This window comes from Telmatherina bonti, assembly GCF_933228915.1.
Source record: "Telmatherina bonti genome assembly, chromosome: 4".
Classification (NCBI taxonomy): Eukaryota; Metazoa; Chordata; class Actinopteri; order Atheriniformes; family Telmatherinidae; genus Telmatherina; species Telmatherina bonti.
In genome coordinates, this window is record NC_136622.1 from 11,181,242 (window position 1) to 11,206,145 (window position 24,904).

At 40.1% G+C, this 24,904-nt stretch overlaps 1 protein-coding gene across 1 annotated transcript in view; it reads left to right on the top strand.

The window, feature by feature from the left end:
- klhdc8b (kelch domain containing 8B) overlaps nt 1-24,904 on the top strand; it is a gene marked incomplete at both ends in the record, with an annotated part of 177,116 nt that overhangs the window by 114,252 nt on the left and 37,960 nt on the right. The window contains 2 exons of the mRNA XM_079238940.1: nt 1,062-1,226; nt 6,967-7,191. Coding sequence (XP_079095066.1) covers nt 1,062-1,226; nt 6,967-7,191 — 390 coding nt within the window. The remainder of the gene's footprint in view (nt 1-1,061; nt 1,227-6,966; nt 7,192-24,904) is intronic.

Sequence of the window (24,904 nt, forward strand, 5' to 3'; positions counted from 1 at the left end):
TGTGCATATATATCCTTTAAAATTGTTTTAAACCTTGAAAAAAAAAATCATCATTCTGAAGGAGTGGCGGTGCGCCACAATGAATTACATGTAGTGGAAACCCTGCCCATAAATTATCTAATAGTAACAGCATTTAATGATTAATATATGTCACTAGAATATGCACAAATCTGATTTAAATTTTACCTTATTGTCCCCGTCTGTCCTTCTCGCTTCTCCAATGCTTGTACACATTGTCCAGGTCGATGACTTCCTCTGCTTCTTGCCTTGACTTTATGCGCATCAGCTGGTCCAAATGTGCCACTTCAAGACGATTTCTGGATGCTGTTTTGATGTGATTCATTAAACTGAAACCTTTCTCACTCGAAAAGGAAAAAATCTCACTCAGTTTCACTGCTTGTTCTTCTATTTTCACATACTCCGACAGCCATTCCATCTTAAAAGAACCACATTTCTTTTTTACTTTGGCTTGATGAGTGGATGCGTCGCAGCCCGTTCGTTTCGCCATGATAAGGGGTTAGCATCTGCGTCTCTTAACTCCGCTGCACTGTTGTTAGCTAGCTAACCTGAACGGCGCGTATGGGCAGGGCACATTCGCGCCGTTCTGCTCCGATTGGCTGCGTAGCGTACGTGAACTGTACGGCATTATTGGCTGGACACCTGTCACTCATTGAGTTACGTTGCAAAATGGTACAAAATATATATATATAATTGGTCTAATTAACTAGATCATATCAGTTCTAAAATTAGATATTAAGTAATGCGTTTCTGTTTTATTTTATTTTGTGCGCTGCATAGATGTTCTTGTGCGCTGAGTATGTGCAAGCAGTGCGCGATTGCGCACGCGCGCAGCTTAGAGGGAACATTGGTGCAGAGGGATGAGTCAGAAAGTTGTTATGGCAGCTAAACTAGAAGTACCAGGACGAGCGGGCCCGCGATGAGAGCACCGCTTCCTTTCAGCCTGATCAATGTTATTGACCATGTTGTTTCACTCAGTCAGAAAATGAAGATGCGATCTTTAAAAGTTTTTCATACAAACTGTCTGGTGTATCTCTTTTCAGATGGGAAGGTGTATGCGTTGGGGGGTATGGGAGCAGACACAACACCTCAGGCTCTGGTCAGAGTCTACGAGGCAGAGAAAGACCAGTGGCTGCCGATGACGTCCATGCCCACGCCGCGGTATGGCGCAACGCCCTTCGTGATAGGAAGCAAAATCTACATGATGGGTAGGACACAGTAGTCTTTGTTTTTTTTGTTTTTTTTTTAAAAATATATATATATATGAGGCAATTCAGTGTGAGTTTTGTGGTTTGAGAGAAGATAAATCCACATTAGTCAAAATACAACAATATTTTTCTGTTTTTTTTCTTTTGTTATTGAGGCCCAATTAAAACCTTTACAAAAATTACTCTCATCGTCCTGGTAACAAACATCACGGATGCATTTGGCATCTGAAGTACATTTTGACATTTCTGCATCTGCCAGTCACATTTACATGAACATTAACAATGTGCTTTTCAGCCTCCTGCTGACCTGTAATGAAATGTTTCAGAAAAACACTTTTTGGGTGAGTGTTGCTCAGAGAAACAGCCCAAAGCAAACAAAAGAAGTTTTAATGAAATACTGATGCAACCAACCGAAATACAGAAAAATACAATTAACTGAGGTCCAAAATAATTTAAAAAAAAAAATAAAAAAATGCCACAATCAAGTTGTTTGTCACAGAATGAGAGTGGTGCAGGAACCAAATGCAGCCCAGAGGAATGCAGGAGGCAGGCGGGATGCAGACAATTCTGTTTTAATCCAACGGAAGGACAGTAGAGCAGACTGCAACAATGAACCGGCGAAGTGGAACTGAAACTAAGTGGAACGTGTACAGAGACGACAAGACACAGGTGGACTGAGTGGACTCAATAAGAGCAGGGGGACTAATGACCAGGAAACGGGAAGCTGAACAGAACACACCAGAGAGGATAACTGCAAAATCAAATCAGGAAACTACAAGTAAACATGACAGGATGCCAAACCAAAACAATGACACTGGTGTGACAAAACTCTTTCTTATTGTTCTTTAAGCATAAGAGAAATCCTGCCTTTTTATTGTTTTGGCACCTCTAAAACTGAAAAGCTGGAAACAGAGAAACAAGTAGGGCATGCTGAAACTAAAGGTTGAGGTTTACCAAAGTTCAGCGCTTAAAATTCAGAATCAGAAGCAGGTTTAACGTTTGGGACAAAATAATCACTAAACACTGAACCTGGCGTTCAGCTTATCAAATTACATAAAATCATAATAAGAGTCAAAGTCTTTCTTTTTTGTTTTACATAATTTGTCAGATTGTGTCTGAAGGCTCAGCCTCTCTGGAGTGTTTCTTTTGAACTCAATCACATGAGGGACATGTGGCCAAAGAATTAGTTATCAACCGTTTCTCCAGTGATTTGAACTTGTGTGAGGTACTTGTCTGATTTTCTTGTCTCTGTTCCAGCATTTCTTTCTTTTATTATTTTACATGTGTTTCTGCAATTACATTCAGAATGAGCTAATATTTTCCATGAAATGATCAGCTTTGTCAACAGCTGAGATGTTATTTAGTTTCTATTAGGAATAAACTATAGTTCTATGAGATGAGCAAATCATTGCATTCTGTTCAGATTAGAAGGAAATAAGCTCTTCGGCAGAGGTTATTGTTGCATACACTGTATGGGTGTTATGTTAATGCACTGTCGAGGTATTAAAACAAACAAGAAAAACATTGTTGGAGTAAAATGTTTTTGTTTTAACTTTTTGCTGTCAGTCTGGTGGGAAAACACTTTTGTGTGGAATGTTTTCATAATCCAGAACCACGGACGAGTCTCTCAGTGTCATAACAGTGTATTTGTAACTTGGCTGGCCTCTTTAATATTAAACCAGGAAGGAAAAGGACCGGCAGTGAAACCTTTAGTTTACTGAGTAAGAATACAATGAAAGGATTCTGATGGGTTTTGGACTCTTCTGACTGCTCGTTGGCTGTTGCATCACTTTAGCATTGCTTTGCTTTATTTGGTGCAACAAAAGAAAAGCTGATCATGGCGTGGTTTCATTTGGTCCTCATGAGCAGCATTTAACCAGCCCAGAACTGTTTGGACTGAAAGCTTCTATCAGGAGTATCTCTTTTAGTTTTGAAGCCAAAAACGTGTTTTTGTTTATTGGATTCTTTCTTCTTAGCAATATTTAAATTATAATTCAGTATGTTACAGAAATACGAAATATCTTGTACAACATAATCAGTTAATTTATGTATTTCTTTCATTTTATTGTAGTTTGTTTTTGGCTGTGCATCACAAAAAACAAAAAAAAAAACCAAAACCAAACATACTATTATTGGGCGGGTATGTTTGATTTTAAAAATGACAGTCACACAACTAAGACTGCAGATAAAATAAACCCTGCAGTGTCTGTCTTTATTATTATAATGAGCCCAGTTGTCGCCTATAAACAACTCCCCAAGGAGATATGAGAGACCGGTGAGCCTGTATAGGACAGATGTTACAGTTTGATGGCCGTGTAAATTTTTATTTATATGTATATAAGCACAGTTTACCAGCAGGATGAGACGAAGTGCATCAGACATCTGAGAATGAAGTGCCGGGCCCGTTCATCCTGGAACTTATAGTTTAGCACAGTTGTTCAGAACTTCTCAAGGTTACCAGTCTTTGGTGATGGACGTCATATTGACATATCATTGTCTATTGTAAATCATTTTTATGAAACCATACCTAGCACCAAGGTGGCCACATTTCTTAGTTCTTCATCAATTAGATCAGTGGTTCTCAAACTGGGGTTCGAGACCCTAATGGGGGGCCCGTATTAATTCCAAAGGGTTTCCAGACAATTGTAAAAAATATGTATTCTACATTTATTAAATAAATGTTGCATTTATACTGGGTTTTTAAAATGAAAACATGAATACAGAACTCATTCATTCATTCATTCATTCATTTTCTGAACCGCTTATTCCAATTCAGGGTCGCGGGGAAGCTGGAGCCTATCCCAGCTGGCTTTGGGCGACAGGCAGGGTACACCCTGGACAGCTCGCCAGTCCATCGCAGTGAATACAGAACTATATCAGTGAAATAAACACCTTATTTTTTACCCATTGATGCATAAACAACAACGTTACCATATTAAAAATGTGAATTTGTCATTACTCCCATGAGACAAGGTTGTTTTGGGCATGTCGGTGCCTTGTCACAGCTGTGGACTGAATCCACCAAAAAGCAACTTTATTCTCCTTATTTATACAGATTCTGAAAGTTTTTTACCTTTATAACTAGAAGATGGCTGCATGACGATCCATTCGACACACCACACAACAAACCACTCAGTTGTCATGGGAGGGGAGGGGGTGGGAGTGGGGACAGGGGCTAATGTCGCAAACAAAAACATATCTTGAGGGTCATGGCTCAAAAAATTTCTTTTTCTTTTTCATACATATTAGTTGTAGTTCACACAGACCATCACACACATTTGTCATGTGTGTCTTTCTGTTTTAACTGGAAGCCTTTCAATTCCGACTTCTTTCTGGCACTTCAAGGCTGTGAAAGAGACGACGCGAAAACACAAACCCATCTGTCAGGTTCAAGCAGCTTCAGAGTCTTCCTGCAATCAGAGCATGAAAGTCGGCGCTTTACTTTGAATGCTTCTTTCAGAGAGAAAAAAGTGTTAACTGGTTCAAATTCAGTTTCCATCTACAAGAACCGTTTTTTTCTTGCACTAAATTACATTTAGGAATGCATTAATGTGTTACTAAACATAATGCCACAGATTAAATATACTTCAGCTGTTTTTTATCTATATTAATATCATATATGCCTCAACACTGTGATGGGCTGTCGTCCTGTCCATGGTGTACCCTGCTTCTCGCCCAATGATTGCTGGGATAGACTCAAGTTTCCTTAACTAGACTAATCTGTTCAAGAAATGGATGGATGGAAGCATGAGCTTAACCACTCTGGTAACCACTAACAGCAGCATGTGGGATTTGTTAGTTCACTTACTCTCAGTATAGTTGTGTAAATGTAACATTAGCTTGTTTGTCTGAATTAAAAATGTTTATTTTACCTTTCAAACTGACGCTGCACCTTCAGCTTGTGCTCCGGTCAGATGGGTTTGGACAATGTCATGTGTTTAAAAAGGTTGTAACTTCATTCATTAGGCTTCTTACTGCTTAAAAATGCTGGAGCTTGCGTCTGTCTGTGTGGACACTTTGAATTACAGATTTTGCAGTAGTGTTAGAGATGGCAGTCAGCACAAATGCAGCTTAAAAGCCTCTGTCAGCAGTTGGAGAGTAAAAAAATCACTCAGTGAAAAAAGAATATGTGTAAACACACGGCTCTGGAGTAGCTCATACTCATTATATAGGCAGGATGTTACGCCTACGTTTGCAGTTACGACTTTAGCTACAGCAGGAACAGCTCATACGTTATTGATAAAACATGAAGTCCCTGAGAGAACAAAGATCCTTAAACAGCCGATACTTTGCTCATTTGCACAGGGTGGCATTTAAACATTAGCTTCTGCATGATCTAAAATTAAAAGAGTTTGATATAAAAAAAAATAAAAATTGCTGCAATTTCATGAGTGTGTGCTAATTAGCTAGGAAATTGCAACCACTTTTTCACGGAGGTAAATACCTTGTTCATTACAGGAATTGTAATTAATTTGCTCTCAGCATGATGTACAGGAAAATAGTCTATTGACTGCAGAGAAAATCAAGAAATGACTGAAAATCTGAAAAAAAAAAAAAAAAATGCGACAGATCTTGAACAGCACAACAGGAGTGTATTTTTTTAATCAGAAGAATTTAGCTTTATTAGCATTTCAATAAAGCGTGTTGTTAGTTGTTCTCACCTGTTGATGTAATACATTGTATGCACACAAAATGCCATCATTTCCTACCAATGTACCAATGGTAGAAAGGTAAGTTGGAAATGGACAGTGTCAATTTCCCCAATCTATATTGTTTGCTTCCAGAGTTGCTGTGTTATTTGAGATTGAACATGCAGGTTGGAGGTCTCAGATAAGAATGAAAATACAAAACAAAGCGTGAGTCATGTAACTGATAATTATTCTGAATATTAAAAAACATCAGTGACTAATCGTGCCAGTAACAGCTCGATCTTTCAGGTCTTTTACATGAAACATGTTTGACTTCGTGGCGTTTTGCAGTAACATTTAAGTTGAATGTAAACCAGCCAACCTCCAAAAATCATGGAGTTTTCTGCTGCAGTTGTCAGATCTTTCGCCTGAAAATCTCCTTTCTTTCTCTCACTAATGCTTCCCACTCAGGTCGACTCTTTGTCTCACTGCCGCTATCGATCTCCACGCCGTCCTGCCCACTCCAGTTGACCCTTTTTCCATTTTCTTTTTTCCCACCTCCACATTCTCCTCTCCGTGTTACCTCCCGCCATGAAACTCTGTCACTCTCTGTTTTTCCCTGTATTTATGCTTCCTTCCCTCCCCCCATTACCCTTTCCCTCATAACCCATGAAACCTCCTTCAACTCTCCCCTTCTGCGTCTTGTTTCTCACCTGTAACACTACTCAACTCAGCCTCTTCTTTCCTGTTCCAACAGTCAGATCCTGTCCATGCTCCCTCCCCACTTTGCCTTACCCTTGTACTTTTTCACAAGGTTAAGTTATGATTTGCTGAAGTAAACAAGTCAGCGGTGTCCTTTGGGAGAACCCTGCTGCTATGATTTGCTTTTAGCCTTAAATAAGATGTAGTCCTCGTGCTGGTCTGCACGCTCTCCTGACTTTGATGGAAATGCAGAAGAAACTGCGACAGAGGCGGGGTAATAAAAAGCATTGAAGCAAATTTTCCATACGTCTTCTTATTTTTGTCCTTTGTTTTTTTTGCATGAATGTTGCAGTGCTGTTTCTGACTGGGGATGCACAAAGATCTGAGAAAAATTTTCCGCCCTCCTCCAGGTGGACGTCAGGGAAAGATGCCAGTGACGGCGCTGGAGTCTTTCGACTTGGAGACGAAGAGCTGGACGCGTTACGCCTGCATCCCAAGCCGGAGGGCTTTTTCCTGCTGCGCCATGAATGAGCGAAGCCTCTTTAGCCTGGGGGGCCTTCAGCAGCCGGGCCCACATAACTTCTACTCCAGACCTCACTTTGTCAGCACCATGGAAGAGTATGACTTGGATCAAGGTCAGAGTTAATTTGGTGTCTAAACTGCCCTACAACAGTGTTTCTTAATCCTGGTCCTCAGGGCCCACTGCCCTGCATGGTTTACTTCCTACCAACTCCAGAACACCTGATGCAGATTACCTTAACTGTTTGCCAAGTTGTATGAAAACCTGAAAATGTGCCATTGATTTGAGTCAGGTGTGTAGAAGTAGAGCAGGGCAGTGAGCCCCAAGGACCTGGATTAGGAGACACTGCTCCACAATGTGTTTGTCTATATTTAGTTCTCTCTGATTACTCAGCTGTAAGACAGAATTTTTTTTCTTTGGGGGTGACAAAAATAAGCACCAGGTTAGTATTATTGCAAATTTTTGTGATGATATAATTAAGTAAAGAAAAGAAAGTTGCACTATACGTGACACACATCAAAGCACTTAACCACCATCTCTGTTACGTCTGCTTGGAAGCAGCATCCGTGTTTCGTTCTGACTTCATTCTGTTCTTAAGGATTGGTTTGGACAAAATGTCTTTTGATGGCTGGTATGATGGTCACTGAACCTTCACTCAACAGTCTGTTGATGTGGTCTACAACCATCTTCAGCATATGATGATTCAAACATTAGCTGTGCTCCAGGTCAGGGTCTATGTGCTGTGTGTCATGTTCTGTCCCAATTCAAAGGCTCCTTCAGATCCACCCTACAAACCTACACTTTGTCATGAAGAGAAGGCTACAAATGATGGATCCTTCTTGACCTCTTTTCTACCAGAATTCATTCTGCGTAAGATGGCAGGGAATGTGTATATGTGTAAATATACACATACAGGGTACTCCGGCTTCCTCCCACCATCCAAAGACATGCATGTTAGGTTAATTGGTTACTCTAAATTGCCCATAAGAGTGAATGTGAGCGTGAGTGGTTGTTCGTCTCTGTGTGGCCCTGCGATGGACTGGCGAGCTGTCCAGGGTGCACCCTTTCTGTCGCCCAAAGCTAGCTGGGATAGGCTCCAGCTTCCCCATGACCCTGAATTGGATTAAGCGGTTCAGAAAATGAATGAATGAATGAATATACATACAGCTGTCCTCATATGTTTTCATCCCCTTTCATTAAAGAAAAGGTTGAATTTACAACAGTCACTCAAATAACTGGAGACTTAAAAAAGGAACAATAACTAAAAATTTGCAAAAATATAATTTAGTAACATAAGACACTGTTTTTCATTTAATTGAGTTGAAAAAACAAAAACAAAAAAAACAAACATTGGTCCTGGAAAAATTAGAAAAATTAGAGCACTTTTCTGTTGAACAGTGGGACAAAATACTTGTCAACAGGTGCAGAAGTCTGACTGAGAGGAACAGAAAACACCTGACTGGAGCGGAAACATTAAAGGATTGTTCAACTAAATATTATTTTATGAGTGATGTAATATGTAATAAATTATCTTATTTGTTTGCTTTAAAAAATATTTCTATTGAACTACAATTAGAAAATAATGTCATGTTTTCATAAAATTTTTATTTATTATTACTTTGTCAATTTCAGCTTATTTTACAGGCAGCTGTTATTTTCCTTCTTTAATGAAAGGGGATGAATAAATATGAGCACGACTGTACATATACAAGTGTGTATGTGTGTGTGTTAGCTATGTCAAAAATGTTAGCTAGCTGTCAAAATCTGCAAGCATCCAGAAGAAGTAAGACGGCAGCATAGATCTATTTATATCACCAGACTTCGGGTCATTCCTTTGAAGTAAATAAGGTTTTATTAATGATATGAAGTTCATTTGCCACTATGGCCAGACAGTAGCATTGCCTTGTGGACTACTTAATGACCACAAATTAATTTAATTACACGCCTCTCCCAGGACTATTTTTCACTGGAGTTAACATTACCTTGACAGGATGCGTTTCAGCCCAAGGAGTTTCTCCACATGTCAGTTTAGACCCACAGGTAAAAGAAAAGCAATAAAATTTAAAATTTCTGCCCCATTTTTTTTTCATTTTTCTTTTTTCTTTTTTTTTTTTTTTAAAGATTTTGTGAAGTTCGTGGAAGAATGGGAACACTTTAATAGGATAAATATTGTATCTATAATTGCTAGGCAACAAAGGATGTGAGTACTATGGGTAATTCTCATACAATACATCTATAAGTGTCTTCGGAGTGTACAAACTGTGAACTGGGAACACCTGAAGCCACTTAACATGTTAATGCAGACGCACATTGCTGAAGCTCCTTCTGATGTGCCACTGGTGGTTTGTAAACAGCACTTATTTTCTTCATACATATACAGCAGCTGCAAGAGGTTTGTTTGATGTCAAACTCTGTGCAAGTCTGCTAATTAAGTGAGAAAGTGAGTCAGGTGTGTTGTAGCAGGGAAACTCCTAACACTTGCAGGACTGCAACCCTCAGGGATCACCCACCCCTGTTCTAGGGAAGAGTCCAGTAGTCTGATGAAGAACACAGCCGTTCAACGGACGTTTTAATCATGTTACACAGTTAAATATATCGTGAACACATAGACTGATGCTGATGATCAGCACATCTATTGATCCAGACTAAAGAATCAAAGCACAGACCCCCAGATTCAACTTAATTACACAAGGAGCTAAACAAGTAAACCCCAAGATAGATCAAGTTATCAAGAGTTAATACTTAATTTTTAAAGCTTTTTCTTGATTCATTTTTAGGTGGAATAAAACTGATGACTACAGATCAGCAAACATTATTCTATTCTATTCTATTCTATTCTATTCTATTCTATTCTATTCTATTCTACAGTCATTTAGCAGACACTTTTATCCAAAGCGGCTTACATATGAGAGTGAGAACAACAGATGAAAGAAATCAAACAGTAGAGGACATCATAGGAAGGTGCTGGTGGACTACTGGAGTCCAGTTGGATGTCGGTCTTGACGTGTAGTGCAACTGGCTTTTTTTTCCCCCAGCCCACAATATTACCTATGTTCAAATACAAAGAGTGAATACCATATTTGTTGCTGGGTTATGTTTTCCAACTTTTACAACAAATATAGCTAAACTAAGTGCGGAGGTGCTCCTTGAAGACCTGAGTCTCCTTGTTCTAAAAGTAGACAAGGACTCTGCAGAGCAGAGAGAGTTTGGGAGGTCATTCCACCATCGTGACGCGACATAGGAAAAGTAAGAAATGTTTTGTGATGATGTATTTGTTTGTTTGTTACTTTTGGCCGGTAGCTCACAGGTTTTGGTCACGCGGTGATGAGACAGACATCTTTACAGTCTCTGCCTCCATGTGACACCTTGTTTGTGCAGTTCAAAGTGGAGAAAAGACCAGAGACTCTAAAGCGACACATTGTTTAACTGTTGCTGCAATCCCGTAGAGTTGCTGGGGGTTACAGCCTTTTTCTCAGAGTTTCTCTCTGTAATTCTTTAAAGACACAAGGTAACTCCGGCAGTCAGTTATTTCCCTATATGAATAATATGAATAGATGTGAAGAAAGGTTGCCACCTCTACAGAACATTGCAGTCAGGTATCTGATGATGCGTTCAGCTATGAAAACCTGAATGGAGATGAAACTGACCTGCTCTGTGCACACAGACAGACTCCTGTTTGGGAAGATCTCTCAGAGCTGCTGCTGATGGTGATAAAGGTTCCCGATCAGTGAATGAATCATGCATGTCCTGTCATAGGAGATTTTTTCTGCAAAGCTTTGGACTATGTAAAATGTGGAGGCATAGAAAATAAGTGGACTGATGCATATGCAGAATGAAGGTGATAAATCTTCCTGTTGAGATGAAGCAAACATCTCAGGATTTAAAGCTGCTCTTAGCTGGAGATAAATACGTCTGCAGTTTTAACCCTACAGCGTAGTCACATTTTAGCAGTAGCATGTGCAGAGGATTAAAATTACACAGAACAGGAGGCTCTCTGCTCTGACCAGCCTTGATTAGTCCGCATAATTATTTTGTATGATTGTGCTTGCAGCACATTTTCTCCAAATCCCATTTTCAGCACCATGAAAACAGAACGGAGTGTCTCCCTCATGTATAGCATTAGCCTGTAATTATGTCTGTTATTAACAAAATGAGACTTTTGATGTTCCAGAGCTTTTTAAGCAGCTCCGTGAACATTTTTAATCTTTGTTGATTTAGAGGAAAAAAATGACATTGGTGTGATGGATTTAAAGTAAATTTAAAGGGATTATTATTACAGTTTAACCTTTATGAAGTCTGTCTGAGAGGTCCTTAATGTGGCAGCTGAAACTACGAAGCTGCACATATACTGGAATGAAAACTGATTTTTGTTTTTATTATCATAGATATTGTGTTAACAGTCTGTGATGGACTGGTGAGATGTCCAGGGTGTACCCTGCCTTTCGCCCTAAGACTGCTGGGATAGGCTCCAGCTTCCCCGAGACCCTTAATCGGACTCAGTGGTTAGGATAATGAATGAACGAATGAATGTATTAACAGTATATCTGTAACAGTAACTGTTGTGGTGAGTCCTGAGAGGTGTGGACCCAAACGCAGAGTAGCCAGGCCAGGGGTGCAGAGTCAAGCAGGTTTTATTTTAGCTGCAGGAACCCAGTACACACGGAACTAGTCAATGCTATGAACCCGCACAGGAAAACAGAAAACTAAGGGTAAAAATACACTGAACAATACGAGACGTGAATGAACCAACGTGAACAGGTGAAACTAATGAAGAAACAAGGCTGACCAGGAAACAAAACACAAAGGAACTAAACAGGAAAAACTACAAAATAAGACCGAAACTAAGACACAAAAAGTCCAAACCAAAACACACATCATGACATTAACCATGAGTTTGTGGTTCTGTTAAATGTTACTGGGAGTTTTTTTTTTTATTCATATCAGAGAATTTCACAACTATAAACAAAACTTGACAGCATCTCTCATCTGCACATTTACCAGTAGATCTCTGTTTGGCTCTGACAGACGGTTCCAACACCACCATCAGACTATTCATGAGAGAGTCTTTACAGAACAGCTGACATTTTACATTCGTCAGAGAGATACAGCCTAGTTAGCCTTGATGCAGAAACACACTCAGTATTTAACTGACTCCAAAAGAAAACTGCAGCATTCCAGCAGAAACTTCATGTAAGTCAAACCCCCCCCCATCAATGACAAAGGCTTCCTTTACATACGTGATGCACCTGATGGAGCAGCGGTTCTTTGTTGGGTTGGTGGGTTTTGTGTCTGTAAAGACAAAGTGTTGCAGAAAGAAAACTGCAAAAAAATGTAGAAAGTCCCTTTGAACTGTAGAAAAAGCTATTGCTGTTTCAGTTCAGAAGATAAAAGCTTGACCGTACGTCAGCACCGTCTGACGTACGGTGAAACTATAAACAGACAGTTGCAGAGATGTTTCTGTTAGCTGCACGAGTTCTGTGGTGAAAAAAAACAACAAGTAAAGCAGGAGATGATGTTTTCACTTGTTGCCATGAGCACGATGGTTTACTTTTCCCTGTGAGACAACAGAACCTCCTGTTAGTAACAGAGTAGCTCCGAGTCAAGTACAGACAAGAACCAGAACCGGCCTGGCTGAACATTTGTTGCAGATTAGAACAGAGACAAGGTGAGAAACTGGCTCTGGGATAGTTGTACTAAAGTTAGTGTCTATTAGCTTTTTCCAGCCTAATTGACAGGATTCTGACTATTCAAACATGCAAAAGGATGAATGTGTTGCTGATACAAAGATTGTGTCGTCCTGCTGCTCAACTAAAACGCTCAGAAAACATCAGCAGCTGCAGACTCCACAGGTAAAGCAGCCCTGCAGGAAGCCTGTTAATGATGAGCATTTCCCTGGAGAGGAATGTCAAAGACAGTTTGTTATTTCACTGCAAGCTGTACAAACATTCTCCATACGTAGAATAATTCTGCCAACAGAAATGAATAGAAAATATTGTGGGGAGATGTGATGTTAAAGGGTTTTTTTTTACATTGACGCAGACCTTTTCATCCCTCCTCTGTTTAATTCCTGTGGAATCTGAAAAGCCTCCTGAGATGAATTGAACTCTTGCGTAAACACAAGCTTTAATGAAAAAAAAAAAAAAAAAGAAACGGTACATCGACTCATTTTTATGTGTGGGCATGAAGGACAAACGAGAACACTTGAAAATGTGAGTGAAATTTGTGAACAGCAACAGTTTTATGTGAAGACTCAAGACCTCTAAGATATGTCAAGTGTACATTTCATCTCTCGCAGCGCCACAGACTGAATCCCCCCCCCAGAGCGGAGGGATTGTTTTCAGCCTTAAAACATCCACACTCAAACTCCGATGATTCATAGTCTTAGACAGATAAATGCGTGGCCACAGTTCAAATCTGTCGGCAGCGAGTCGTGATTTGATTCAGCCTGACTGATATTTCCAGTTGGAGGATGAAGACAGAAAAGTTTGGACTTTCAGAAAAAGACAAGAACAAAAAAACCCCAAAAAAAACAAGAAATAAAAACCAATAAATGTGGCAAAAATATAAGTTTTTAGACACTGAGTGGATATTCAGTTGTAAACTTTACAGTCTTTAACTCAGTGGAAAGGCTGAAGTTTGCCGTATGGTTTCCTGTCCAGAGCCGCGTGGAGGCCTGCAGCACACCTCCACGGCTGCAGGGTGGAAAACCCCACGGCTTCCCACACCTCCACGGCTGCAGGGTGGAAAACCCCACGGCTTCCCACACCTCCACGGCTGCAGGGTGGAAAACCCCACGGCTTCCCACACCTCCACGGCTGCAGGGTGGAAAACCCTACGGCTTCCCACACCTCCACGGCTGCAGGGTGGAAAACCCCACGGCTTCCCACACCTCCACGGCTGCAGGGTGGAAAACCCCACGGCTTCCCACACCTCCACGGCTGCAGGGTGGAAAACCCCACGGCTTCCCACACCTCCACGGCTGCAGGGTGGAAAACCCCACGGCTTCCCACACCTCCACGGCTGCAGGGTGGAAAACCCCACGGCTTCCCACACCTCCACGGCTGCAGGGTGGAAAACCCCACGGCTTCCCACACCTCCACGGCTGCAGGGTGGAAAACCCCACGGCTTCCCACACCTCCACGGCTGCAGGGTGGAAAACCCCACGGCTTCCCACACCTCCACGGCTGCAGGGTGGAAAACCCCACGGCTTCCCACACCTCCACGGCTGCAGGGTGGAAAACCCCACGGCTTCCCACACCTCCACGGCTGCAGGGTGGAAAACCTCACGGCTTCCCACACCTCCACGGCTGCAGGGTGGAAAACCCCACGGCTTCCCACACCTCCACGGCTGCAGGGTGGAAAACCCCACGGCTTCCCACACCTCCACGGCTGCAGGGTGGAAAACCCCACGGCTTCCTCATGACCTCACATCCACCAGTAGAGCTGAGTTTAACCTGCAGGCTAGTTTCCATTTACAACTCGTTCACCTTATTTAGAACAAATCTTCTTTTATTTACACTAATTAAGTTTTTTATGCTGTTGATCTGAAATCTGTCCATCTCTTCTTTTTATTTATTTATTTATTTCCTTATTTCTATGTGTTTGGATCACCATGCAGCTATTCTTACTGGGGTCCCTACCCTTCTTAACCGCATCTGGTTTTATTCCTGTTTTTCTAACTGCATTATTATTTTGCAAGCACCCTCCCACCCTTTTGGTGGCTTTGACATGTCTTTGCTGGAGCTTGACTATATTTTTATTTTCCTTTTCCACCACTATTTTGATCTGCATTTGTTTGAATTTTGTTTTATTTTTTGCGACTTTTCATGCGCTCCTAAACGCTCCACAGTGAATTAAGCAAACACATTAAATCCTCATTTAAACGCGGCTGTTTGCACAAGCAATCTTAGTTTGATAACCTGTAAATCATGGAAACACAACACGTGCAATCTATTTGCTGTTTTGCTCTCTCTGTTAGGGTCAGGGCCCCGGTATTTACACAACAGAAAGATTTAATACGATCATAATGGTTCTGACATGCAATGCATACTAATTCAGAAAATTCAGAAGTAGTTATTTATTTATTAATTTTTAACATTTTGTTCCATAAGAAAGGGAACCTTATGAGTACAGGAGTGTCCCTCTAATATAACAGTACAATGGTTGCAACACTGATGAGTTTTTTTGTGTCTTTTTTAAAATTTATTTTATTTTAATGTCACTTTAAAAGAAATGGCTCCTTCAGTTAAGAGGAAAAACAGCCACAGAAGGAAGGCCGTATCTGTTTTCTCACCTCTAAAGGGAATCTTTGTATTCTGATCAAAGCTCAAGACAACAGAAACCTTTTTGATAAGCTATTTAAAGACCATCAAAGTGTGCATTAAGGCAGGTATTCCACCTGTAGCGTGTGAGAGTGATGAAAGCGCGTATGATCGTGATTTCTCTGGTTTTTCAGGTACCTGCTGTGTTCTCTTCTCTCTGTCATGCATTTTTCTCCACGTCCGCATCTAATTTCTTTGTGTATCCCTGTCATTGTTTGTGATTTGCTGTTTTATCTCGGTTAATCTCGTCTTCATTTCTGTTCCTTTTGAGTGTTTTCTTGCTGGTGTTCAGGGCCAGCGTTGCTGTGATTGGCATGCTGAGATTACACATCTTGGAAGCAGAGACACCAGAGATGAAAGTACTGCGAGGTTATCCATCAGTTCAACAGAAGACACATAAAGATTCCTCCTCTTCACCAAAGACAAACCGCAGAAAAGTCGAGAGAGCTGCGAAGATAACGAGGCTAAGATCATGAAAGGACGAAGCCTGCGAGTCAACTCGCCGCATGTTTGATTTAGAAGCTTACTGCGATGTTTGGTGAAATTTATCAGGAAAGTCGTGTTTGTTAGTGTGAAAGAGAGCTTTTGTGTGATTATGGTCGATAATGGAGGTCACGGCCGTCTGGGCTTCTGCGAATACAAAGCAGCTTCATTGCCTGTTTATTTTTTACCACTGAACTGTTCTAATCACGGTGATTTGCATTTAAATGTCCTGCATGTCAGACATCAGTGCTGCTAAAGCTTAGCAGCAAACAGGCTTGATGGAGGCGCCGGTGTTCACTGAGGAACATGTAGCACGTTTACAACAAGCAGGAAGAAAAGCAAACATCAGGCAGATTAAATGAGAACATACAGCTGCTTTGTTGATGAATCAGATTTATTTCTGATCTGAAAATCTAGTAACGCGTCAGGTCGGTAAATGCATAAAGTTTTTTTTAATTTAATTTTATTTCACTTTAACCTCTTTTATTTACATTTCCAGTGTTTCAGTTTGTCCTTTACTATCGTAAGAGTTGGCAGCACTTTTAGAGAACATCATTGTATGTATATGTGTGTATCTGCATGTGTGTATAAGCGTTAAAGTGTGACTCGTGTGAAAATAGTGAACAGTCAATTCAGGGGTGTTACAGCTGCCCCCAATTGCCCATCAACCCATTTTCATTCAGCCTGGAAACCATCATCTGGCCTCCCCCTGGCTGGGATTGGTTCCTCCACATCACCTGGTCTCGTCGGCATCTCTGAGTGGCTGACCTCTGCTCCAATGAGGATTCGACACCTCTCCAAAGCAGGATAAAAGAGCGCCAAGTTCTTGCTTCAGTGGCAGCTGTGTAGTGGTTACAGCTTGCCCCTGTAGAGACTGGGTTTTTGGTGGTTGGTTTTTGCAAAGCCTTTTACAGCCTTGTCTACCATATTGTTGGTTTTTGTTTCTTTGCTGTTTTTGACTATTTAGTGACTTGGATTTACAGGTGTTTGATTGTTTGTGTTTAGAACCACTTCTGTTCTAGTATTTGGTTGTCCTGCCCTTCCAATTGGGCCTGTATTGATTCCTTTTTATTTTTCTGTGGGACAATAAAGTTTCCCACTTTTCAGTCTGGCACATTTGTTTTATGTTGCGGCTCTTAACCCCAGACCGCTGGGTCGTAACAAGGGGAAATAAGATGGTACAACATGAACATTTTAATGTGGCGAAGCCTCATCATTGGTTGATGTTAATGATGACGCATAAAAATGAAAACTACTATATTTATGCCTTCCCATTGTTGAAAAAGAAAAAAAAGTTGTCATTTGAGCTGTCTAATGATAAAAAATGAATTCTCCTTAGGTAGCCTATCTATTGTTTAGTTATAATTCAATAACATAATAATTTTTTTTTTTTACAATCAGAGTTTGAAGACATATTAGTTTCAGTTTATCAGAAAAGCAAATTCATGATGTAATCAACATGAAGGACTTTAAATGAAGCTGCCAGATATCAGGTTTAAAGCTGGGGTAGGTAGTCTTCCTCAGAGACATTTTCTTTTATTCTGGGTAAAAAGATGCGAACTAGAAAAGCACTCTGAGAGCACAAACCTCCACCAAGGCCATTAAAGAGTTGCTGGATCCAAACGGTGATCCGGATCATCACCAGAATTAAACCAGTTCTTCCTTTTCACATTTTCATCAACTCCTGAAAATTTAATTAAAATTCTAACGAAACTTTTTGAGTTATCTGGAACACAAACAGATAAACGCTGGTAAAAACATAACCTCATTGGCGGAGGTAAGAAAGAATCCTTGGATCATGCAAGGAGCAAAACTAGAGGGGGAGGAGCCAAGACAGGGCGCCACTTTCACACCTTTCTAGCTTCCCAACATTACCTACCTTACCTTTAAATGTTCTACCACATGGCGTACTCAAAGTTATGTCAGAGGATGCCGTTTTTAGACTCCTCCCAACTTCTGCTCTGTGCTTTTTAATTGGTCTCAGACAGACTGACTCAGTTTGTGTGTGTGAACTTCTGCTCGAGTGTCTTATCAGGTTTCACTGTCAGTGGAACCCCAGACCTGTTTGGCTGCTAAATGCTTTGTATGGAGGTAATTATTTCAGGCTTAAAGAACTTCACTGCTACAAACACTTCTCAATGTTCAACATGTTTTACATCACTTTTTTACGTTTTAGCCGTGATGTTTTCTTCAGTGTTTTGTTTATCTCTGTATGTTGGAAATGGTTGTCAGGGCTCTTGTGCTGCTGCTGTCAGGACACTCTTAAAAAGCTGATTAATGTGAAGTTCCTGTTTGTGGTTGATTAATCAAACTTTAATGATTTCTTTTAACATCTCTAGTTGTTCTACCAAACATCAGAGCTTTCATCCCATGAGGACCGCAGCCCTACAGTGTAGGTGTTTTAATGTATCCCTGCTTCAACACATCTGGTCCATATTAAATGGATCCAACAGCCGATGAAATTCTGCACAACTCATTCATTTGAGGCAGGTGTGTTGTTGCAGGGTAATGTTGAGGACCTGCAGGGCTGCAGCCCTCGTGGCACCAGGCTGAGTGACACAATGGTGCAGAAATCAACCAAAGTGTTACACAGTGGAATTTCAACTCTTAGAAATAAACAATTCAGTGTCATTTCTTCTTCTCTGAATTTCTTCATTTGAAGTTACGACTGGTTTGTTGGGACTTAAACATGATTAGCTCCTTCTTCAGAGAGTGACCATAATGTTCATCATTCATTCATTCATTTTCCGAACCGCTTATTCCAATTCAGGGTCGCGGGGAAGCTGGAGCCTATCCCAGCCGGCTTTGGGCGACAGGCAGGGTACACCCTGGATAGCTCGCCAGTCCATCGCAGGGCTGACCATAATGTTATCAGCTTGAAAACATTCCTTCATCTTTGCCATGTCAACCAGGACTGAGTTCATTTCGTACGTTTCGTCTCGATTCTTGGCTGCAAAGTCATACAGGGTTTCCTGGCTGTGATATATTTGAGTGTTAATTTGGATTTCAGAGTTCACAAAGCCTATAAAGCCTGAAAACCACCTTCCCGCAAACTGCTTCCCAAAGATGGTGTATCAGTCAAGCACACCTCTTTTTGGAGGGTTATGAGTCAGAGCTTTGATCTGCCAGCAGATTGCTTGTCCAGGGAAGTTTCTGTCACATTTCTGTCTTTCATCTTCCTTCTTCCAGTCTTGGCTGTCTACACTGACAACAGATTATTATCCAGGAAAACGACTCAAAGATTCAGCTTTGAAAGCCTGGCTAAACATAAAGCAGATAGCAGCATTATGGGTCAACTCATTTTCTTTTAAGATACGACTGATTTGTAAAAAAACACGTAACATAATCTTTGCATAATCTTTTTTATACACAGTACTTTCACATTTTAATAGGCTTTTCCTCGTTAAATAAATGGCAAATTCATTAAAAAAAAAAGTTTCAAGAATGCACATTTATCAGCGTAGCGGCGCTCCAGAGCCCGGAAAAGTTGTTTGTCCACACTGCAAAAAAACTTAAATCATGTAAATTTAATTCTTTAACTTGACTAACTGCGATGGCGTACAAAAAGGAAAATAAATGTGTCTTTAGTCAACATTTTCTTTACATTTGGAGGTAAACAATGACAAATGTGGATTTTCTGACATTTTTCAAGCAATCCAAAACCATCCAAATGATTCATTATTTAATAAAGACAGTTCTGCAGAGGACCAGTGTTGCTTTTACACTCTGAAGTTAATCTGGACTGAAATGCTCCTTAAACTTGTCTTTTACATGTTTAAACCATTGGATGGTGATATGTCTATCAACCCCTACTGCCACTTGTCCCCCCCACCTCAACCCTCCTGAACCTAGCTTTGCATGTTTCTGTTCTTTGTGTGGGATCAATCAGCATCACTTTAGCATTTTGAATATTAGATCTTTACTTGGACTTTTAACTAAATGTAGCAAAAATATGTGAAAATCACTTTTTCTTAAGAGTTGCAAAAGGGATCTGAAAAACCACTACATGTAGCGCTAAAGTAACAAAGTCATTAGCTGACTTTGTTACTTTAACGTGTGCATCAGCGATGATAAACTGGCTTCAGAGCGCTGCAGAAATAATGGAAACAAAATAAAACCTGAAGGTTGTGATTTTATTTTCTTCTCTCCTCATTTGCTTTCAAAACTGAATAAATTAAAACCAAATAGACTTATATTTCCATAATTGATTCACAAACTCATTTCCTCATCATAACAAATGCATGTGTGTGTCTTCATGTGATGAGCCAGATTATCAGACAGTTGTGCAGAAATCAGCTCAGCTTGCTGCTTTTAGTGTCTGTTGATTAGAAAAGAGATGCAGAGAAAAGTTCAAGTGAAAAGAAAAAAAAATCCAAACTGGTGATTTTTTACTCATCTGCTCTTTTTTTTCTCTGCCACTTTGGTCCCATCACCTTCCCTTTCAGAGCTGCAAATAACAAGCTGCATTAACCTGAGGTGGCTGTCTAGAATTTGTTCAAGCAACAAGCGATCACAGTGATTTGTTTTCCTCCCGACAAATGCGGCACTTCAGCAAAGACAATATATAATGGGTAATTATATTTGTGCATATTGGCAGACCATCTGACTGACAGGTGCTGCAAACAGCTGTAATCATGTTAAGTTTGAAGCTGTTTCATGCAGAATAAGCATAAAATATCTGTTGCCTGAGAAACGGATGAAAAGACCAGCTTGCTGTTCAGCCTCTTATTGGCTTGGACACGCTGTCAGAAAGAGCCTTTAAATACACCCCAGGGAGAAATGAAGATGATTGCGTTCTATTGTTGCTTACATCCATGTGTGTGTGTGTGTGTGTGTGTGTGTGTGTGTGTGTGTGTGTGTGTGTGTGAATAGAGGCAACACTATGTTGGATTTTTGAAGATGGTTAGAAGTTAAGGCCGGAAACTCAGTGATGTTCCTCAGTGATTGCAGAAGATTTGCAGTTGTTGTTTTTTAAGGCCTGAGCATCTCAGGAAGGGCATGAATGAAGCTGGAGGGGGGAGGGGGGTTGAAAATAAATACATTGTGTGTTATTGTATGTGCAAAACATGTCGGTCCCAGTGAATGAAGCTGCTATATAACCTAAACACAAAAAACAATCATTTAAAGCAGTGGTTTCCAAACCTTACCTGCACGGCCCCCTTTTCATCGACGACAATAATGTCGAGCCCCCCCTCCCGTCACATGAACCGAAATGCGTCTTTAGGTTTAGTGGCTGTATTGTAAGTAACTATAATTAAAACCGTGTCAGTATTATTCTCCATTCTTCTGCTGAAACATTTTAAACCAGGAATCTCTGCAAACTACTGCGGGTGAGTGCAGTTTTCTATGAGACGATGCTGCTTTAGTAAAAACAACTTTACTACCCAGTGATAGTTGGATAGTTTATTTCTAAAGTCACCTGCAGGCTTTTCTTTGTGTTCAGGATGAAAAGTCCCCAAGAGATGTTGTAACTTGTTTGGCTTCATACTTCATTATACTAGATGATCATATTTTGGTACATGCAAAAGACTGTGGTCTCATTATTATCCACCATTGATTATTATCATTACTGCTCAAGCAGGGACAGATATGCTCCATCATAGTTTGTTCTCTTTTTTATTATAAAAAGTCTGTCTTGTTGATCTATCATCATTTCCTTTGAATACTTTTACAAATTTATCCAGTGTAAAAACTCCTAAGTTTTATTTAGCCTTGATTACTCTGCCCCCCCCCAGATTGGGAACCACTGATTTAAAGCATCTAGAAGAAAGTTCAACATCATTGTTTTTCATTACAATCACAAGGAACTCTGTTCGCATGCATTTCAAGGCACATTTGCAGTTTGTTGTGTAAAATTAGAGGGTCAAAATTACACCATGTAATTAGTGAAGATGCTGAAGACATGCCTTAACATGTGCTGTGTCTCAGAAGCACAAATAAAGCAACTGTTCTTCAGAAAAGACAAGAAGATAATCCTGCAAAACAGTCATAGCTGAGTCTCAGTTTGCTAGCTCTAAAATCTACTCTCAGGACCACTGGAAGGTTATACGTTTTTTTTTGTTTGTTTTGTTTTTGAGCAGCTTCCTTTAAATATGTTCAAAATACATGAAATGTCACAAAGGATTAAATTAATGTGCTTTTCCTGTTTCACTAGAAACATTTGAGGTTTCACACAGTTTCTAACAGTCCTGTAAACATCTCATTTCAGGCATGCCCAGCCTGGATTGCTTTTAGTTTAATAGTTGATTACAGTAAAATCTAATCAATGTTGAACCAAACACACAGAGGAGAATCCGTGGACTTTGACTGGAAACTACAATGCTGGTGTGTGACAGTATAGTTAATACAACACAACGCAAGTAATAATCTTTTAAGAACTAAAATGCTGAAAGGAAATTAGGTTTAAGAGCCAGACAGCAGTTTCCTGCAGTGAAGACAACATTATTCATCTGCTTAAGACACAGTACGTCCATGATTTAGGAGATCTTGGCCTGTATAGTAGGAAAGAAGTAATGTTTATATGTAGTGACAAGGCCTGGTGTTTCGACCCGAACCTGAACTTAACATGACCTCTGTTTGACCTTTTCAGTGTGAAACCAACACAATGTAATTAGTGAAGAAGATGCTGAACATGTGTAAAAATGTACTGCGAAGAAACGCAGAGAGGTGGGTGCATCAACCAACTAAGCAGATTCTCATCATCTGCTCGTCCATGATGGGGATCTCCAGTTCCCCCATCTGTTGTGTGGAGGTCTGGTGACTGGGCAGGTTACTGGATTACAGTGAAGTCATGGTTACTGTATGTTCCAGAAACCAGTTTGAAATGATTTGAACTTTGTGACATGGCGCATCTGCAATGGACTGGCGATCCGTTTGTCCTGCTACTAATTACTGGAATGGGCTCCACCTTCCCTGTGATCCATTATTGGAGTAACCAGTATAGAAAATAAAGGAAAGAATCCAAGTGAATGACAAGGTGGATTATCCTGCTGAGAGTAGCCTTCACAGGATGGGTACACTGTGGTCTGTATACAGGCATAAATCTACTGACTGTCTTGCATATGATTGGCTATTGACTATTTGTGTTAGCAAGCAATTAATAAAGTGGTGATTGAATGTAGCGCTGGATGTTTTGTCTGCTGCCATAAACTTAACGGTGCCATAGTAGCCCAGGTCGCAGTGACTGAGGATAGTTTAACATTTGATAAAGCAAAAACACACAAGTCTGTTCAAGTCCTGATAAATAATTTCCAGTACACACAGTTTTTGTTCAGTTGCGTTGTGTTTGAACTTCTCAGTTTAAAGAGTGAAAAACTGTGTTTATTCTAACTAGCAACATGCAACCATGAAAAACGGGCTGCGCTGAGCTCCAGTTAGCGTTGATGTTGTTGCACCAAAGAGCACAACAGGTCTGGTTATAAGAACTGAGGATGTTCCTTTCTTGATGAAGGTTTTTAGTTAGTTGTTGCTGAAACGCGAGCAGGTTATTAGTGTTTGAGTTCTTTTAGTTTGCCAAGTGAATAAGATGCATCAGGGTCGGATAAACAAGTTTTTAGTAATTAGGTTTTCTCCCACAAGCCCATTCTCCTTTTCTTATCACAGGGAAAGCAGTGAGCGCTTCCTGTACTTAATTTCCTGCTTTCTGCCTGGAAAATGCACCCTTAGCAGCATAAAGCGATGTTTATTTAACTGTTTACAAATGATTAGTGAATTATAAAAGTATTAAAACAACTGAAGCAGCTGCCAGACGATGCCTAATGTTATATTTTGTTCAAAATGCACCTAAACTTTCATGTTTCATCGATTCTTATACATGAAACTAATTGTGGAGCTTTTAATTAAACAGGAGTGCCTTGTAATGTCTTTATTGGATTGAAACCTAAAAGCCTCAAATATGAGTTCATATTTCATTTACATTTAATTTAACAAAATGAAAAAGAACATTTAATGTAGAATATCGTCTCTTCTGAGTCATCTAATTTCCAAAGCTCAAGATTGAACCTGTGAAAAGATGGAGTGGCCAATCAAGAGTTGCCATTTAGAGGAGTGATTACTCCACTCAAACCTGGCAACAGAAACTATGCACAAGAACCAAAAGTACCACTTCACTGTGGTGCATTAGGTGAGACAGATAATTGCAGAGATTTTCCGTCATGAACGTCCATTAATAACACTTCAGGTTAAAATGCACTAAGCACAGAGACCATTTGTAACATTACAGACATGAAACCCATTTAAAAGCAAAAAAAAAAGCTGGTGTCAAAATCACATTTCACATTTTCGTTTCACTGAGCTTTGATATAAAAATGAAGCTGACACTCTGTTTTTTTTCCCTGAGTGGTGACGTCCATTTCAAAGCTTTTCTGCAGAAAAAGCTCCACACTGGAAATCCGTTTTAGTGCCATTATCTTTCCTTACTGTGGAAATGCTCAGTTGGTGTCACAGTTGCTCATTTCCAGTAAATCCCTCATATGGGAAAACTCATCAAACTGGTATCCATAGCATGAAGAAATTACAGTATAAATCAGGGCTGAACCGCTCCAATATTCAAGGGCCTCTCCTGCAGGTTAACGTGTTTCCTGCTCCAACACATCCTGCTCATATCAAATGGATCCAACAACTTTTATTCAAAATCTGTACAGTGACCCAGTAATTTCCATCAGGTGTGTTGAAGCAGAGAAACATCTAAAACCTACAGGACAGTAGCCCTTCAGGGCTGGAGTTGCTTACAAGTTAAATCTTAATGTATTTATTTTTAACCAGTCAGACTAAATAAACATCTGTGTACTACAGTGTATTTACTTTTTTCTGCATGTTTACTGGTGTGCTGCTCACCAGAAAGCTGCAATCTCTTTTTTTTTTTCATGCTACAACCTTCTTGGTAAGGTGGTGGCCTGTGTAGTCAAACGTGCTATCCAGAAAAGATTTATTTTTAGATTTAAAGTTTTTTTTTTCTTTTTTGAATCTCAAGAATTGTATTTCTTAACTTTTAGCTCTGAAACTCTGTGGGTTATTTATTTTATT